Source organism: Cyanistes caeruleus, chromosome 20 (assembly GCF_971803275.1).
Source record: "Cyanistes caeruleus chromosome 20, bCyaCae1.hap1.1, whole genome shotgun sequence".
Classification (NCBI taxonomy): domain Eukaryota; kingdom Metazoa; phylum Chordata; class Aves; order Passeriformes; family Paridae; genus Cyanistes; species Cyanistes caeruleus.
In genome coordinates this window covers 6,583,746-6,601,666 of record NC_141720.1, presented here as the reverse complement: position 1 = coordinate 6,601,666, position 17,921 = coordinate 6,583,746, and the positions used below count along the sequence as shown (strand labels likewise).

The window sequence follows — 17,921 nt, the reverse complement described above, 5'->3', positions numbered from 1 at the left end:
GAGCATCTTCCTCCTGCCCACCGCCCCTTTTCGTGGCCTCGGGGCTTTTCACGCCTGTCCCCGTCCCCCCTCCCCGAGGGGGCCGAGCCGCGGCGGGCCGGCCCCGGGGGCGGGCGGAGGCTGCGGGAGGAGATCCAGCGCCTGCTTTGCAGCCGAGCCGGCTCCGTCCCGGCCCCGCCGCGCCACCGGGCCGCGGCTCCCGGCGCCTGCCCCGCTCCGCTCCGCTCCCCCCGAGCATCGTCCCCACGTCCCCGCTGCGGCTCCCCGGCCGGCCGGGGGGGCTGGCAGGGCCGGCGGCGGGTGTCGGGGCCGGGGATGCGGCGGCCCCGCCGATGGTGAGCCGCCGCCGGGCCCCGCCGCACCATGGCCCCGCCGGCCCCGAGAGGATGTTCGAGGGCTGCCGGCGGGCGCGGAGCCTGTGGGGCGGCGTCAGGCTGGAGGTGGCCGGGGAGAGCAGCCCCGTGGTGCTGCACAGCTTCACGCAGCTCGACCCTGACCTGCCGCCGCTGGAGGTGAGTGCGGCTGCGGCTCTGGGGGGCTGTGGGGGCGGCTCTCGGGGGGCTCCGTCCCGCGGGCAGCGTGAGGAGGGCTGGCCTGCAGCCAGCGTGGCTGGGGTTTGTGGGCGCCCGTAGAGTGTTCCGCGGAATTCTGTTACGTGGAATAGTGCTTTGGGTTCGAAGGGCCCGTAAAAATCGTCTTTCCCCGTGGGCAGGGACGCTTTGCACCGAGCACCGTCCAGCCAGGCCTGGAACGCTTCCAGGGATGGGGCAGCCACAGCTTCTCTGGGCAAGCTGCGCCGGTGCCTCACCACCCTCGGAGAAGAATTTCTTCCTAATACCTAATATCTGCCTCACCACGCTCACAGAGAAGAATTCCTTCCTAATACCTAATCTAAACCTCCCTTCCTTCAGCTTGAAGCCATTCCCCCTTGTCCTGCCACTCCATGCCCTTGCAAAAGTCTCTCCAGCTTTCTTGTAGGCCCCTTTCGGTACTTTAGGTGTTTCATTTTATTGAATAAATGGGTGCCCCTGCTTGGCTTTTTTTTACTGTGAGTTCCTGTGCCCCTGGGGACTGGCAGGCATCTGCCAGGCTCTGCAGGGAGAAACCAGATGCTCTTCCTCTGGGCACTCAGGCAAAGGGGCAGATTGTTAAAACTCTGGGGTTTTAATATTTCATTTGAGGCTTTGGCTGCAGGAGGCAGAAGTTTGCTCAGTTCTGAGCTGCTTGTAAAGGCTTCGGGCTTGTCCAAACCATAAAAGCATCCTCTGGGAAGGTTACGGGCATTGGGAAGACTTTCTGGAGGATGCAAAAATATTGTGCTTGTTTGGATTCGACCTCGGGTGGTTCAGAGTCAGGCTGGTCCCAGCGAGGCCCGAGTGCTTTGTTGATGGCAGTGCATGTGGAGGCACCCGAAATAATCTGAGTCAGAGCTGGGCCTTTTATCTTAGTCATAGACAATCGTCATCAGTGTGGTGGGAGTGTCGCTGATCGGGAGCAAACGGTGTGGGGAGGAAGATTTTGCTGTTCAGAAGTCACAGCTCTGGCGGTGCAGGGGTTAATACGAGTGAGGGTCAGCAAGTCTGGCTTTGCTGGGATTTAGAGCCAGCTGCAGATGTGCTGCTCTGGATGCTTCCTGCTGGAGTGGGGGTGGTGGAGGGGGGGAATCACCACTACAGCCTCTTGAGTTGTTGTGCAGATATCCGCTGAGGGCAGCCAGTGTTTCGGGGAGGGCAGTGGCTCCTTCTCCCAGTGCCAAACCATTAACCCCACAACCTGTGATGGAAAGTCTTGGTCAGCCACGGCCAGGAAGGGATGAGCTCAGGCTCCAGCTTCACTTCTGGCCTGGTGGTAGCAGCCCATCAGCTTTGCAGAGAGTTCATGGAAGCTCCATCCAGCTTGTTTTTCAACCCCCTCCCCTCCCTGCTCATCTCTCCTGGGGGTGGGCGTACTGACATGATTTGGAGTCCATCATCTGGTTCGTGTTATGCCTGGCAGGAAGTCCAGCCTCGCTGGCCCGCAGCGCTCCGGGAGGCCGAGGGGCCGCGCTTTTGGCAGGGAGAGCAAGAGCAGGGGGAGGAAAAGAGGGGAAAAAGGGGGTGATGCAGCGTGCTGCTCCTCTCATCCCCGGGGAGAGCCTGCCTGGCACACTCTGCCCCGGCTGGAGAGGCTCTGCAGCTCAGGAGAGGCTTTGGAGCGTCTTGGGTGAAGCAGCACAGGGAAAAGTGATGGGGCTGAGGGAGTTTTCGCATGGCCTGGCTGGCATTGAGCAAAGCCCTGCTCACCTGAGCATGGCACGGGCACAGCTACCAGCCAGACCTCCTTCTTTGCCCACATTTCTGCCCTGGGCAGTACGTGGGTTTGTGCTGGGGAACGGTCAGAGCACAGCCCCAGCATCTGCTTGCTCAAGCTTTCCTCCCACTCCCAAACAGAGAAATTCCATTTTTTTCCTGTTTACAAGTGATGGTGAGAAAAGGGGCATCCCAGAGGGGTGCACAGTGACCCAACATCCTCCTGAGCAGCTTTGGGATGCACGGGGTGTTCACTGCATGACTTGGAAAAGGAAAAAATGTGTCACTGTTGTGACAACTGTAGTGGCCTGGTGGGGTTGCAGTCCCCAGGCAGAGCTGTAGATGCACACAGAGAGAAGAAGGCAGATTATTTGAGTAAGAACCCCCAGGGGCCATCAGTGTTTAGCTGGGTCCCAGTGACAGTCCCCAGGACATGGTGGGACCTTTGTCACCTCTGCCAAAGGGAGCTGTGCTGGGTTTTGGCAGAGCTGTGGCAGCTCCTGGGTGGATAACCTGGTCCCACAGGGGATGGAGGATCCCTGGAAAGCTGCTGGGCAGGCTGCAGGGAATGTGGCTGCTCTCTGGTCCTTGCTGAGCCCCCAGGGATGGCAGCAGGGAAGACTTTGCCTGTATCCCATGGCAACCGTATTGATCACTCAAGGCCTCCTGGCCCTGTGAGCCAAGTGTTCTCACCATGATTTCAACCACGGGGGATGGAAAATTTAAACTGACTGTCTCAGCTGGGGGATTGACAGAGCAGCTTTGCAGACCTTTTACTTTGACCTTTTCAGTTCCAATCCATTCCACAGTCAGCAGTGAGTGTCAATCCTTCCAGTCCAGCAGGAGCCACAGAGTGAATTTGGTGGCCCTCCTGGTTCTGCTGGAACACCACTGCGGATGACACAGACTGTAACTTTTGTGAAGCTGCTGAACCTCTGACGAGGCTGGGCTGACTCTTATAAAAAAGCCCATGTCCTTGCAATTCTGGCTGTGTTTGTTTGCTGAACAATTAAGAGATTTTCAGTTGCTAAATGAATCCTTGAAAAATTGAATTGCTCAGCCCAGATGCCTTGTAGGTCAGTGCTTGTTCTTCACAGCTGGGAGGGAGAGGCAAAGATATCTCTTAAAAGCCATTTTCTTTTCACTTCCTATGGTGCCTTTGGAATAAGATCCTTTTCTCCCAGCCTGTTCTTCTCCCCCAGGCACAACCTGATATGTCCCTTGCAATTTGCCAGATGAACATCATCTGCTGGTATTTCTTGGATGGGGACCTCCCTTCTGGCTCCCTTCCAGAGAGGTTTGGAGCTGGTGGTGAGGCCTGGAGCAGGCTGGGGTGCTGATTGTTGGTGGCTGATGCAGAGTGGGAATAACAGAGGTGGGAGGGATTAGTAGTAGTAGTAGTAGCATTTGATTTGGTTAGAGAGAAGTTGGAGAGAAGCTTCCAAATATGTTTGTGTAATAATTGTTTTACTCAGAAGCTGCTGTGCCATGTTTCCATGAGGGTGGGGATCCCCATCCTGGGGTCTCACTGAGGTTTCAGTGTATTTAGTACCAGACTGGCAGCCCTGGAAACTGAAATCTGTGTTTGTTCACAGAATGAATGAGCAAGCCACCCCTGTGCTTCAGCATTGCTCAGCTTCAGCCCCCTGTCTCAGATCATACTATTTATCCTCTGCAGCCTCTTTTTGTCTGGCTCTCAGGGTGGCAGGGGCAAGTAAATACAGTCTTGGAGTATTTCCCCGCTTCCCTGTGCCTGGCTTTGGGATGTGATGAGCAAAAGGAGCATCAGGCCAGCTGTGCCTGCAGGGATGGGTCTCAGTTAGCTGGCACCCACCACTGTTTGAGCTTTGGGGGGCTGGCTGTGATCACCTCACAATTAGGGCCAGACCACGAGCTGTTTTTAGGGCCCCCTGAGTTGGTCTGGCCATAGGAAGGGCTTCACCACCAGCAGCTCCTCCATCTCCCTTCCCAGCTCCCTAACCAGCCACTGTGTCCCCCGAGAGGAGTGTAATTGAAGGAGGAAAGAGCTTATTTAGGTCACTCAGACCACATTTAAAGGCTGGGTATGCCCTGCTCACACTTTCTCCAGCACCCTTATCTCCAGAGCTGCCTAATGACTGCCTTTCAAACAGACATGCTCCTTTTATTTAAATATATCCTTGCATCAGGGCTGTCTCAGTTCTCAAATATTTCTTCATCTCCCATGGACTCAGCAAGAGGGGGGAAAGAAATGTGGTTGCTAAGGAGCAGGATTTGGATACAAAGCTGGCTGAGCTGCTGGCAGGGGGCCCCGGGGGGCTCCAGCACAGCTCATGGAGAGTCAGGGTTTGTGCATTGCTTTGGTAGGATGGCACTTATGGGGTCTGGGTAAGGAGGTTTGGGGTTTGAAACATTCCTTTGGCCTTGGGGAGAAAGAGGTGAGCTGTGGGACTTATTCCTTTTACAGGTTCATGTGTTCATCTCATGCTGTTTGTGTGGGTTACATCCCACGGCAGCGTCTGTGGCTGGTCCCAAATGTGTCTGCTGTTCTAGGCATCCATGGGACCTTTGTTTTGCAAAGAAATGCATCTGTGGGCTGAAAGGTGATGCTGGCAGTGGGGTTTGGTGCTCAGGAAGAAGCACCACACTGAAACTGTGTGGCAGCCTCTGGCTGGAGCATTTCTGGGAGCACTAACAGCGGGGGAAGGACGGGGATGTTTGGATACTCCAGTTATCAGCTGTCTCATTGCTCAGGTGGGGACTCACCTGCATGTCACAGCAGCCCCAGTGTGGATGCATTTGGACTTTGTTCCTGAGTCGTTAGGGAAAGGGAGTGCTGAGCTCTGGCACGGAGCACTAATCCCAGTAATCCCAGTAATCCCAGCCGCTCCTGGGGCGGGCAGGATGGCCACCTGAAGGAAGTCATGGGGAGGGGGGCAGAGCAGGGGCAGAGCCGCGAGGGCTGCTCTGGGCACTCGGGTTGGCACAGGGGGTTTGCAGAAGGGCGTTTGTGGATGGGCCTTTTGTTCCCTTAACACTGGGAACAGCTGTGTCAGAGGTGCCAGGAAAGTCCTTTCCCAATTCTCAGCATGTGACAGCGTGGGCTGTGCCAGGCAAGCGCTGCTCTCCTCCGGGCAGTGAGGTGACTCTGCAGCACCTCAAACCTCCGTCCCTCTCACCTGCTTCTGCTTTGTTTTTGTGATGTTATGCAAATCCCCTCTCTGGTTTTCTGTTTCATTCCCGGGGCTGTGTTGGCTCGGGCTCTTGTAGGGCAGCACTTTCACATTAGATAACGTCGAGTTCCCTCTACCTGAGGGTCAGGAGTTATGTGACAGCTGAATGTCAGTGGAGATTAAGCACACGCAGAGGCTCCTGGCGTGGCCCATTTGGCCCGGCTGGCTCCACAGCAGTTTGTTTTCATTACAGCATTGGTATTTGGATGAGCTCTGTTGTCAGATTCATGCTGGGATGGGAAAGGGTGTCTTCCCTCTGCACGTGGGGCCAGTGGGAGCAGCTGCCTGCGGAGCCCCGGGCTCAGCAGAGGCAGGATGGGGATGGCTCCAGCTGCCAGGCACCAGCTGAGTCCTCAGAGCTGATGGGAGGGGAAAAAAAAGTTGGTCTAACTTGCAAACAGAGCAGATTGGAGAGGAAACTCATTTGAGGCAACTTCATCTGGAATGCTGAGACAATATTTTTAGAGCGGCTTTGCTTTCTGCTAACCGCACTCCAGCAGCTGAACTGAGGGCTTGTGTGGAAACCTGCACCCGTCTTACCAGAACTTCTTTTCATGTGATGGAGCAAAACCACACAGCCTTTCCCCTCTCTTTGCAGAGGCTGCATCTCCATGGAGACTCTCAAGCTGAGAGCCTGCCCCAAGCTCCTGCTCCAGCCAGCGTGTGTTTGTGAAATTATGTGTTTGTTTTGGGCTCACCTCTAGGAGTTGGAACTGACTGCAGGAAACCAAGGGTTAGGCAAGCTGGGGAAAGCAAAGCCTGGGACTGGCAGGGCCAAGCTCAGCTGTGGGAAGTCAATAAGGATGCTGAAGCACCATCTTCATGGCTGGGGGGTTCAGGACCTCACCTTCCAGTTTAGGCTGAAACCCCGGGGATTTTGGTCAGTACCTGTCTAAAAGGCTCTGTTGGTGGCCTGCTGCTTGCAAGGTCTGGCTCTGTGCACTGAAGCAGCAGCAGAGCCTGGGGGCTGGGGGATGTGAGCTGGGGGTGATGGTGTCACCCCCAAGCCTCCCGTGCTGTGACCCCGACAATGGCTGCAGACTGTTCAGAGCAAGGGCAGCGCTCAGGTTGGTTTATCATCTCAAAGCAGCCCAGCTTTCTTCCAAATGCTGCTGTTTGCTTGCTTTTGGTTATATTTTTGATGGCTGTCTGGCCCCAGCTGCAGTCCTGCTGTTGGGGAGCCCTGTGCTGGGCGATGTGTTGGCGGTGCCCGTTGCTGGTGACAGTCACTGGCATTACTGGATTTCTAGACAATGTGGTTTACTCGATTCAGTCCCGGTTGCAACAATGAGAACTGGCAGGAGGACAGGACAGGCCTGGCTGGTTCTTCCCTGGCAGTGTGGGGGTGACTCAGAGCGTAGCTATGGCTCACACCAGTGTCATAACAAACACTTATTCCCTGAGGTGCTTCTTGGTGGGGGGGGTATTCCACAAACTCCATCTCTCCCAGTCCTCATTCTCATGGATTTTGGTGCATTCCTCAGCTCTGGGAGGATGGGGCTATTTGAGGCTTGACCTGCCTTAATCCAGGGAACATTAAAGAAAAGGAATCAGGGAAGGAAGGTGGGCATCTCTGCCCTCTTCACATTGATGCTGGCCCACGGTCATTGTGCACTTCAGCTTTTTGGGTATCCCAGGATGTGTCCCCCAAAATAATTTTTATTAAATGTGAGGGCGAGCTGCAGGAGCGCTCATCTGTGGCTGGTACTCCCTGGGGATGAGCTGGGCAGGGTGGCAGGAGCGGATGAGTCGGGGTGGCAGCGTGCCTGTACCGAGGTGCTGTGGCCAGCAGGAACAGGCACCTGTGTGATGTTGGAGCTGCTCTGACGTGATCCACGGCCAAACCCGCACCCACAGTGCAGGGCACGGTCTGGGCAGGGAATTCATCCTCCCTGCCTGGGCACCAGCATTCCTGGTGCCGCACATCTGGCACGCTCAGGGCCAAACCTCTCTGCTGAGGCTCCCTGCGCCCATGTTCCAGCACTTGACAACAGCGGGATTTTTATCCTTTTCCAGTTGTTTTCTCCCCGAAGGTACCGGTTAATCGTAAAATCTCTTTTTGCCTCAGCTGTGGAAATCACCCGGAGCTGGCAGAGCATCCCGGTTGCACCCCCAGGTGTCGGCTTGTTGACACCTGCTCACGTAGCACCTCCTGCCTCCTTGACACCTATTTAAGTAATACTCCCAAGGTGAGATTTTGTTGATTACAAAGCAGAAGCGCTCTCTCTCGCCTCTTCCACCTTCCCACGGGCGCCGCGGGGAGGGGAACAGCCGAGCGGGATGCCCTGCAAGGGGAGAATCTCTGCGGAGCCAAGGGGACGCCCGAAAGCCGCAGCTGGGCTGTGCTGGGACACGCTGGGGCTGCGGGTATCGGGAGGAGGCTGGGACGAGCCCGGCTGATCCCGGGAAGCGCATTCCAGCAGCGAATGGAGGAGCCGCGCGTCATCCCGGCCGGGCTGGGAGCCGGGCGCGGAGGGCACGGCCGCAGAACAAAGGCTCGCATTTATTCCTGCCGTCCTTTCACCGGCAGCCCCTCTCTGCCTCCCTGCGCTGGATTGTTCCTGCATTTTCTCTGCTTCAGCTGTTTACTGGGTCACCCTGGTGCACACACGCACACAAAGAGCGAGCCATCGCCGAGCCTGTCGCTGTGCCACCGGCACTGGCAGCCCCTGAGCGGCCCCAGCAGCACAGAGGTGCCATTGATCCGGCTGGCAGAGCGTGCCTGGGGCCAGGCTGTGCTGGGGGCACGGGGAGCCCCCGGGCATCCTCCTCTGCTCGGGCTGTGCCCATGGCTGGGAGCCCCCCGGGCATCCTCCTCTGCTCGGGCTGTGCCCATTGCAAGGAGCCCCCCGGGCATCCCCCTCTGCTCGGGCTGTGCCCATGGCTGGGAGCCCCCGGGCATCCTCCTCTTCTTGGGCTGTGCCCATGGCAGGGAGCCCCCCCGGGCATCCCCCTCTGCTCGGGCTGTGCCCATGGCTGGGAGCTCCCTGAGCATCCTCCTCTGCTCGGGCTGTGCTCATGGCTGGGAGCTCCCTGAGCATCCTCCTCTTCTCGGGCTGTGCCTATGGCAGGGAACCCCCCGGGCATCCTCCTCTTCTCGGGCTGTGCCCATGGCAGGGAACCCCCAGGGCATCCTCCTCTGCTCGGGCTGTGCCCATTGCAGGGACCACCCGGGCATCCTCCTCTGCTCGGGCTGTGCCCATTGCAGGGAGCCCCCCGGGCATCCTCCTCTTCTCGGGCTGTGCCCATGGCTGGGACTACCCGGGCATCCTCCTCTGCTCAGGCTGTGCCCATGGCAGGGAGCTCCCTGAGCATCCTCCTCTGCTCGGGCTGTGCCCATGGCTGGGAGCTCCCTGAGCATCCTCCTCTGCTCGGGCTGTGCCCATGGCTGGGAGCTCCCTGAGCATCCTCCTCTGCTCAGGCTGTGCCCATGGCTGGGAGCCCCCCGGGCATCCTCCTCTGCTCGGGCTGTGCCCATGGCTGGGAGCCCCGAAAGGTCTGGGCTTGTCAGCTTTGCCCATGTTCGGTCAGACCAGCTTTGGTGGAGGGAATGTCAGCTGATGTAAGGCGGGGTAAACACATGGCTGGGCGCATTTATTTCACTAGGGCTTATTTCGGTTCAGTTTATCCAAGCTAAGGATGTGTCTCGGCTAAACTGGAATTAAACGCGTTCAAATGGAAACGGAGGGGAAAGGTGCAGTTTCTGTCAGCCAGAGTGTGCCCAGGCAAGGCTGTGGCTTTTGGCCAGCCCAATATGTTCACCTTCATCCAGGGAGAAGTGACTTTGCTGTCTTTTCCCCTCTGCAAGCTGCGGCGAGTGAGTTACTGCCCGGACATTTACATTTACAGCTTAACCAAGCTGCTTGGGAATGCTGTGTGGTGAAACTCTCTGGAAATGTCAGTGTGGGACCAGTGGGATGGTTCAGCATGGCATGAGGGGGCTGAAAGGCTCCTCCTGGGGCTGAGCTGATGTTTTACACCTGTTCTTACACCTTTGCTTTGCCCTTCCTGCACATCCCACCTGCCCGTGCCGCAGGATTGTGCCCAGGTGAGCACTTCATTCATGCAGGACATGGATGTGCCAGGGCAAAGGGCAAGTTTGACAAAAGGAGCTGATTTTATTGCAGCTGATACTTGTTAAAACAAATTTTTGGGTTATCTGGGCTGGTGCATGGGCTGAGAACTGAACAGTATTCAGGGTTTTGCGTCTCTGGGAATGTAAAGGCTTTTTGTGAAGAGGAAGTCACTTGCAGGTGCTGATCCATGCAAAGGACAAGCCTTGCCCTGGAGCTGGCACAAGGAGCAAGCCTATGTGTCCTGGTGAACTGTGTGAAGCCAGAATTGTCATTTTAGGTGTGACCATTCCAATCAGTTTCAAGGAACATCAGCTCTGAGTGCCAGCCTCATCTCCATCCCTTTCCCAATACACCTGGTAGCTCTTGCTGCCACAGAAATAACACATTTGGTGCACCAGGGCCTTGCTTCAGAGGTGGAATCAATAGAGTAGCATTAGGTTGGGTAGGCTGGAACTCTTCAGGACACCCCTCGTGTTTTAATTCACATTTGAATAAGGCACTGGGGAGCTGTCATGTTGCATGTGACTTCCAGGTACTACTATACACCCAGAAAAAAAATCAATCCATTTTTTAACTTGTTTCAGTTATCTTTTTTTTTTTTTTTTTTTAAATTCTTTCTGTTCCATCTAGGTAAAACGCAAACTTTTTTTTCTGAGACAAAATTACTTGGGGTGAGGTGCTCGATCTTTATTTAACCTCACAGAACAGCATCTGTATTAATTTTTTATGCACCGTTTTTCAGCAGCCGTGTCATTCTGGTTTCACTTCCAGTAATGCCCCGGGGGTGGGTGTGGGTGAGTCGGTGGTGGAGCTTTTGCTCTGTGAGCCAGGGCTGTGTCCCTCTGCTGCGAGCCTGCCCCTGTGGAGGCCTTGGCTGTGGGATGGATGCTGCTGGGGCCATCACAAGCACAGGGCTGTGGAGCAAGAGCCTACAAGATCTACTGTGTCGGCGGGATCTTTTTTTTACCATCGATTTAGAGAGGAAGCAAAACCTGCTGCAGTCAGTTTTCTTCGAACAGCCTGCGAGGGGAGCCCAGCTCAGCACATCCCCTGGGAAGGGACACGAGGGTGTCCTGCTCTGGTGGTGTTTCCACATGGGGTTTGCAGTTCATGGGTCACCCCTGCTGTGGCTGGAGTTTGCTTTTCCCTGGGGAGTCCACCTGTCAGGCTGATCCCCCAGCACCTGCATTCCCCCACATCAGGGGTCTGATCTGCCCCTTGAAGGCTGTGGATGGAGTGGACATGCAGAGGCTTTGATTTCCAAGAGTCTCTTCACATGGGAATGCTCTTAGTTTTCTCTAAAGGCAAACCAGGAGCAAATGGGGGAGGAATCCTGCATATCTGCTCTGTCTCATTCCTGGACCCAACTGCTGAGCTCCTAATCCTTGCTCCAGCCTCTGACTCACTGCATGTGGGTCACAAGATACCTCTGTAAGCGAGATTCCAGCTTCCCCTCTCCCTAAGCTGCCAGGGTGGAGAAGGCTGCCTTTGGACACCCTCTGCAGCCCCTCTGGGACACAGACACAGGATCAGAGTTGCTGTCGGTCTTGGGACCCACAGAGCCCGAGGCAGGAGGTGGAAGATCCCCACAAGAGGCAGGTGTGGGGTGATGTGGGCTCTCTGCCCCATCCTAGTGCTGGGTGATGCACTGGCTCCAGGGCTGTTCCCCTGGGGCACAGCTTTCCATGCTGAAACACCTGGAGCAGAGTGTCAGGAGTGGAGCCCAGCAACTGATGGGGGGAGAATAGGCCCTCAGCTGTTGCCACTGGCCTGGTGTCCTGGTAAAAACAGCCCTTTTTCATGGTGGGTTTAAGTTTAGCTTCTGGCCCTTTTTCTGTTCTTTTCCTGTTTCCCATTTTGTTGCCATGTTTTAATGGGCTGTTGGAATCGGTCCTGGTTGCAGGCAGCTCAGAGCAGGCAGGAAGGAAGGCAGAGTGTGTTGAAAACCCAGAGGGATCACGTCTTTCTGCTGAACTTCTCTGCATGGGGAGCAGGGGCTGGGTACAATCAAGCTGTGGCAGGGGACTGAGCTCCATCAGCAGTGACAGGAACATTCAGGGGGAAAGGAGACAGTGGGAGATCAACTTGCCCAGTTGGAGAGAACCACCCCAGTGCCCCATGGCCATGGCTGGGATGATATTTTGGAGCTAAAGTGCTCCTGCCCTCAGTGGGGCTGCTGTTCCAAAGGACATGCTGTGAGTGAGCAGTGTGGGCACCTTTCCTTCCCCTGAAACAGGGGATGTTTGTCAGCTTCCTCACCACTTTGGGTAGTCCTTGAAGCCTTCCTGAGCACAGCCAGGGGAAGGAAGCTGTGAGTGCCAGGAGTGGATGATCTCTCGAGGCAGAGCTGTGGGGGAGCAGCCACCGCAGGGCTTTTTGCCTGGAAGTCCCCATGGGGAAGAGGGTTGTGCTGCCTGTGCTTATTTTGGACGTGTAGGACAGAGGGTGCTTCTGCTTTCGCCGTCTTTATCTTCGGCTCACAGAACTGAGCTTGTTTTCCTTTCACAACCCGGGGGTGACTTTTTTCCTGTTTCCTTTTACATAATATCATACACTCGGGTTTGCATAGAAGGTCCCAAAGTCACTGCTGTTCCTTGCAGGGGTTCAGGGCTTGCTCCCGAGGCTGAAATGAAAGTTGGTGTCAGCCACGAGGAACACGGGCCGTGCTGGAGCCGCTTTCTTTCGTTTCTGGGAAGGCCCATTTCCTGCTGCTACTGGGAAGGGATTATTCTGAGAAAGGGTTGGGGATTGTAAAGAAAAGCAAACTCCCACTTGCTGTTTCTGGCTTTACCACCTTTCATCAAGTTCTCTTGCGCTTGTGCAAGTGTGGAGCTTCAATGGGAAACCCCTGGTGATGTCTCTGAGGCTCACCTCTGCCTTTGCTTGTCTCATTATCCAGTGGGAGTGTTAATTCCCAACAGACACACATTCCTGGCTTCCCATGGGCAGGGGGAAGCTTGCAGCTGGTAGCAGCAGCCCTTTGAAATCATGGTGCAGAAATACTCTCGGTGCTGCTCTGAACCTGTGTGTAGAACAGGCATTTTGTGTAACTCAACTGAAAAGGGAGCAGAGTAACACAAATATCTTGATTGTTAAACCAGCTGTGGTCCAGAGAGCATCAGCAAAAGCACTTTAAGCAGTTGTGCCTCCTCCACGTGTGCTGAAATTAATACCTTTTTCCACTAACAGTTCATTATTTTCTTGCCTTTGGAGGCCAGTGTGCTAACCCGGGGCACGTGGGAGCAGAGCTCTTAAGACCTGGTAATTGTTGGGTAATTGTCTGTGTGTAAGTGTGGGGATGCTGCCATGCTCACACTTAATCCTGCACTTTGCTCCTGTTTTACCAAAACCACCTTTGTGACTGAGCTCAAACCCTTTCCAAAATGCAGAGCCCCAGCCAATGTTTTGCTTTGCTGTTTGGCTTTTTCATTTTCCCCTCCTTTCATCTGCTGGGAAGAGCTGAAGGCAGAGTCCCTGCTGCTGCTCTCAGGGTCCCTCACACCCTTCCTCCAGGCCCACGAACCTTGGCTGCATCTTAGAGCTCCTTATTAATCCTCTGTGTGAAGACGTGGGGTTTGACACCACGCCAAGTACAAGAACATTCACCAGAGAGCTGCAGAGTTTACTGCATGGAGCAGAAATTCCTCCCTGGTGTAGTCACAAAAGCTTTGAACCATCAGTGGGAGCTTCAGGGCTGGCTGCCATTGGAAGAGGCAGTCCCCAGGCCCAGGGCAGCCATCTGGTGCAGACCTCCCGTTTCATATTTCAGGGGATGAACTCCTGCAGAGTTCACTCACGGCTGCTTCTGCAAAAGCCTCTGCTCTGCACAACTGGGGAGAGTTAAACATGTGGCTTTTCCCTGTGTCCCTCCAGCCAGAGGCCCTTTTCCTGACGTGTGGAGAGGACCAGGATTGCACACTGAGCTGGAGAAATCAAACCAAACCTTCATTTCTCTGTTTTCCCTTTTCTTGGTGCCCGTCTTGAAATGTGTTGGATCTCCCTTTCTGGGCTGCTGGGTCCCACCTGTATGAGTTTGGTGGAAGGTGCAGATGCCATAACCATCAAATCTTGTTGCAGATGTTTAAAGCACTGCCTGGGCCTGTTGGATTCATCCCTTATGCCAACAGAAGGGGCTGTTCACCTGTGTCTCAGCCTCAGGATGAGGTGGAGGAGGGTTTGTGTGCTGGCTGAGCCTGACTCATGTTCCCTTCTTCAGAAGGGCAGAAAATTCCAGCAGATGTGCAGGGCAGGCAGAGGGGAGCAGTGTCTGTTGCAATATTTACCAGCACTCATCTGTCTCTTTAGAGACCATTCTGAAGGCATTCAGCTTTGTTTGGACACACTGGAAATCCTGGTGTGAGTGCAGGATTCTGGGTGGCCAGCACAAACATAAGCCACAGGTCAAGGTTTTGAGTCTCTCCCTGCCCTGCTCCCAGTTCTTCTCATCTGGGAGGGGAGAAACATGTGCTGGTGCAGATGTTGGAGTGAGGCTCCTCTGGCTCCATCCTGCTCTTTTGCTTGGCTGGTTTTTAACCAACACGCGCGGAATGCACAATCAGCATCTCGAAGGAGAAGCTGTAGGAAAGAGGAAGCTCACACAGAATATAAATAGCCAAATTTTAGAATGTCCCAGTGTAGCAGCTCTCCTGGCTCTTGGCAGGAGCCTGCAGACCGCTGGGAAGCCGTGGCCTTCGTGTGTGGCTTGCAAAGGGGGAACTTTGGGGGATATCGCACGAGTCAGCAAGGAAAAAAAATGAATTAATCTGATAGTCTTGGATACGGGAAGGAAATGAAATTTGCTTTTATGCACATCAGAATGGGGGTGTATCCCCTGCACGTGACGTGAAATGCAGAGTGAAAACTCTGCAGAGTTGTGGCAATACTTTCCACTGTAGTTGCACAGCAGCTGCCAATGATTCATGGGTTGATCCTGAGGTGGTTTTTTCCCTCCCATATGATTTAATTTATGAATTTAATTGCATGTCAGCAAGCATCTGATTTTTCTTGATATTTTTGTCTGGGGTTTACAACTGCCCAGCCAAATCTCTTTTCTGTGTTAGACTGTACAGGGCTCTGGTCCTGCTGGACCCAGAGCTTTCCTCTTAGCTTAAATGGGAGGTACACAGGGGTAGGGGCTGACATGCAGGTTGGGTGATAAAGGCTGGGAAAGAGCCCAAGACAAATTGGGAAGCACTTCCATGGCTTGGTTTTTTTTCTATTGGTTTTTGTTTGTTTGTTTTAGGGGTGTTTTTTTGGTTTGTTTTTTTTTTTTTTTGGAAATAGCATCTAAAGGTGGAAGAAAGACAACTTTGCCAACTTGGTTAGGTGGTGTCAGTGTAGATGGTTGATCCAGAGTGGACACAAAGCTTTAGCTGTGCTGGCAGTCCTCTCCCAAGGTTGTGCCTTGTGCCATAATTTATCCCAGAGCACAGAACAAGAGAGGGACAGACGCAGGTACCAGGAAGGACATTTGGTGTCTGCTGCCTCATGCAGGTGCTCTCAGGGTTGGTCTGGAAGCCAGTGAACCCTGGGAAAGGCTCCTGATGTTCACAGCAGAGCCTCACAACTCCTTGAACTTCAGCAAACCAAACCTCTCTGTAGTCTGGCATGAAGTGAGAAAAGCAGGTTCAGCAAAAAGTGAAAAAGTCAGTAACCCTGCCCAGGGGGATTCTCTGCCCTCATTCATTACAACCATGAATGAGAGGCTTTTTCCAAGCTTCCTCTCAGTCTTTGAGCTGGCTGTGCTTCCCTGCCTTGATTCCTTGTGATTAAGAAGCCCATGGCTTGAGCAGTGGTAACAGCAGTGACCACCGTGGTGGTGCTGAGAAAGGGTTCTCAAAGAGCTTTTGGATCCGTCAGCTCAGGGTTGTGTGGTCGTGTTCTGCTCCTGTTTCTGAGCCTGGGGCCCTCGGTGTGGCTATCCCCATGTTCACAGGGGGCAGTTTGGAGCAGGATTTTTTGCAGGGAGCAGCATTCACTTCATCCATCCTAAGCCTTTTCATGGCACTTTCTTGCTCAGTGAGCGCTGTGTTGTTGTCGGTGCTCAGGGCTCTTAGAGGGGCAGTGGCAGGGAAAGCTGTGGGTTGTATCTGGCAGGAGAGGTTTGTCCCCACACCCCTGTGTGTCCCAGTGATGGTCACCTCCCCCTCTAACCAGCTGACTGCTTTCAGGCATTTTCTCCATCTGCTGAGCTGTGGGTTTTGGTGTGTGTGTGTGTTCGTCCATGTCCTGCCATTTGGTGAGGGGGATGGAGGGCGGGGGAGATCCCTGCAGTGTTTAAAAGGATCTGGATAAATCTTCTTAAGGGAGGCACTGACTCAGCAGAGCATTGTTAGAGAGGAGGAGGGAAGAACCCAAACTGTCCTTGTGGGGCTGGAGCTGCTGCTGAGCCCGTGCTGGCATGTGGTGCTGTGGGAGGCGTGTGCCTGCAGACCTGCCCTGAGAAGCATCACCCCTTTCCTCACCAATTTTGGGTGCTCTCCATCCTCCAGAGCAGAAATGGGAGCCTCTTAGCCTGTCACCCAGAGGTACCTGAACCCTGCTGCAGATCTCTGGGGTTTCTGCCTCGTGCCGTGGCCAGCGCTGCCAGAGCTGGTGGGCAGCTCGGTTTGACTGTGATTATTTCTTAGGGAAGTGCACCTGCTTGGTTCCTGCAGGGACAGATCACTGAGACTCTGCTCAGACCAGGAGCCAGTGTCACCTCATGGGAAAGGCAGAGGCTTGGCAAGGGGAGTAGGCAGGACTGGGCACTGGGCTGTGCTGTCACTGTCTCTTTCCCTGCCTTGTGAGGGGTCCCACCTTGCTTGGCACAGCCTGGCTTTGCTGAAGGGCTGAGACATGGAGCCAGGGGATGTGGCACAGACCAAGAGTAGCTTCCCAAAGTCCTGGCTCCGCTGTGGGCAGGCTCAGCTGGCCAGACACACTGGTGTCACCTGGTTTGCATTTCTGAGCAGATCAGGGAGACTCACTGCCAGCCAGCTGCTGCCTTTGGCTTGCTGGGATCCCTCCTAGGAGCCACAAAAGCATCTGTGCCATGCTTTGCTGTCCTTATCTCATGGTGTATCTTGTCTTTCCATGCAGAGCTCCACACAGGAGATCGGAGAAGAGCTGGAGGATGGTGTGATCTACAGCATATCCCTCCGGAAAGTGCAGCTCCATCACACGGCAAACAAAGGGCAGCGCTGGCTGGGGGTAAGCTGGGGGCTCCTCCTGCCACAGGGGAGGGTTCAGATGTTTCCCTGCCATGGGAATCATGCATTTATTTGGGAGCAGGGAGTGGGAGCACCCGTTGGCCTCTGCTGCCAAGGTGCACAGGTGAAACAATCTACAGCCTCATTTTGAAAAACAGGGCCACTCCGATTTGTATCTAGATTTTGGCAACCCTGAGGCCTTTCCTGGGGTTTCCCACGTGTTCAGGTCTTCTCAGCTGGGTTGCTGATGTTTGCTGTCTGAGGAGACTCAGCTCCCAGTTAGGAGAGCCTCAGGCACTGTGGGGATCCCAGTCTAGACCTGAGCTTGTGAAGCTGCTGGGAGCACTTTGCACTTGTTGGTGTCTGTCTTCACCCAGCCCACTGACTTCTGCTCCTGTCCTGGCAGTTCGAGAATGAGTCGGCCTTAAACCTCTACGAGACGTGTAAGGTGCGGACGATAAAAGCCGGGACCTTGGAGAAGCTGGTGGAGTACCTGGTATCAGCCTTCAAGGGCAATGATTCCACCTATGTCACCATCTTCCTGTGCACCTACCGGGCCTTCGCCACCACCAAGCAAGTGCTGGACCTGCTGCTTAACAGGTGAGGCTGCCCTGAGCCCCAGGCACAGCTGGGGGTGGCCAGGAGAGCCCCAGCATCTTCTGCTGCAGCACCTTGGGAGGTTTGGTGGCTTTTCCCAGCTCCATCAGCACAAAGGTTTCGGGACAGGGAGGACACAACTTCCTGGAAAGCTGGAGTGAGGTGGCCAGTGCTGGCTGCTTGCCTCTTCCTGTAACGGGGAGGTTGTGGGAGGGGAGGGGAGCAGGACACTGCGTAGCAGGTTCATCCTGACCCCTTGGCAGAGCTGGGGGTGATGTGGAGGGAGAAGAGGCTCCTCTGAGAGGCAGCTGAGTGCAGGGTGCTCACTGCCTCCCCTCTGCCCCACCAGGTATGGCAAACTCCACGTGCAGGCGAATGGGGACCACGCCAGGCACACTGTGGACGAGAGGATGGAGCTGAAGAAGTAAGTGTGCCTGTGCTGTGGTGGCTCTGGTGGCAGTTCTACAGAAGGGCTGTGTCGTCCCAGTGCTGTTCCTGGGCTTGTGGGCATGCACACAGGTTTCTCCTGGCATCTGATTCTCTTTGCCCCTTTGTGTT

At 54.9% G+C, this 17,921-nt stretch overlaps 1 protein-coding gene across 9 annotated transcripts in view; it reads left to right on the top strand.

The window, feature by feature from the left end:
• Positions 1-17,921, top strand: part of RALGDS (ral guanine nucleotide dissociation stimulator) — a 60,682-nt gene that overhangs the window by 35,994 nt on the left and 6,767 nt on the right. For 6 of the 9 annotated variants that reach the window (XM_086858282.1, XM_086858280.1, XM_086858281.1 and 3 more), the window contains exons 2-4: positions 16,657-16,767; positions 17,173-17,366; positions 17,713-17,787. In XM_086858282.1, coding sequence (XP_086714408.1) covers positions 16,657-16,767; positions 17,173-17,366; positions 17,713-17,787 — 380 coding nt within the window. Of the gene's footprint in view, positions 1-193; positions 513-16,656; positions 16,768-17,172; positions 17,367-17,712; positions 17,788-17,921 lie in introns of those variants that run through there. The other 3 variants (XM_086858283.1, XM_086858278.1, XM_086858279.1) reach the window with 3 other exon arrangements.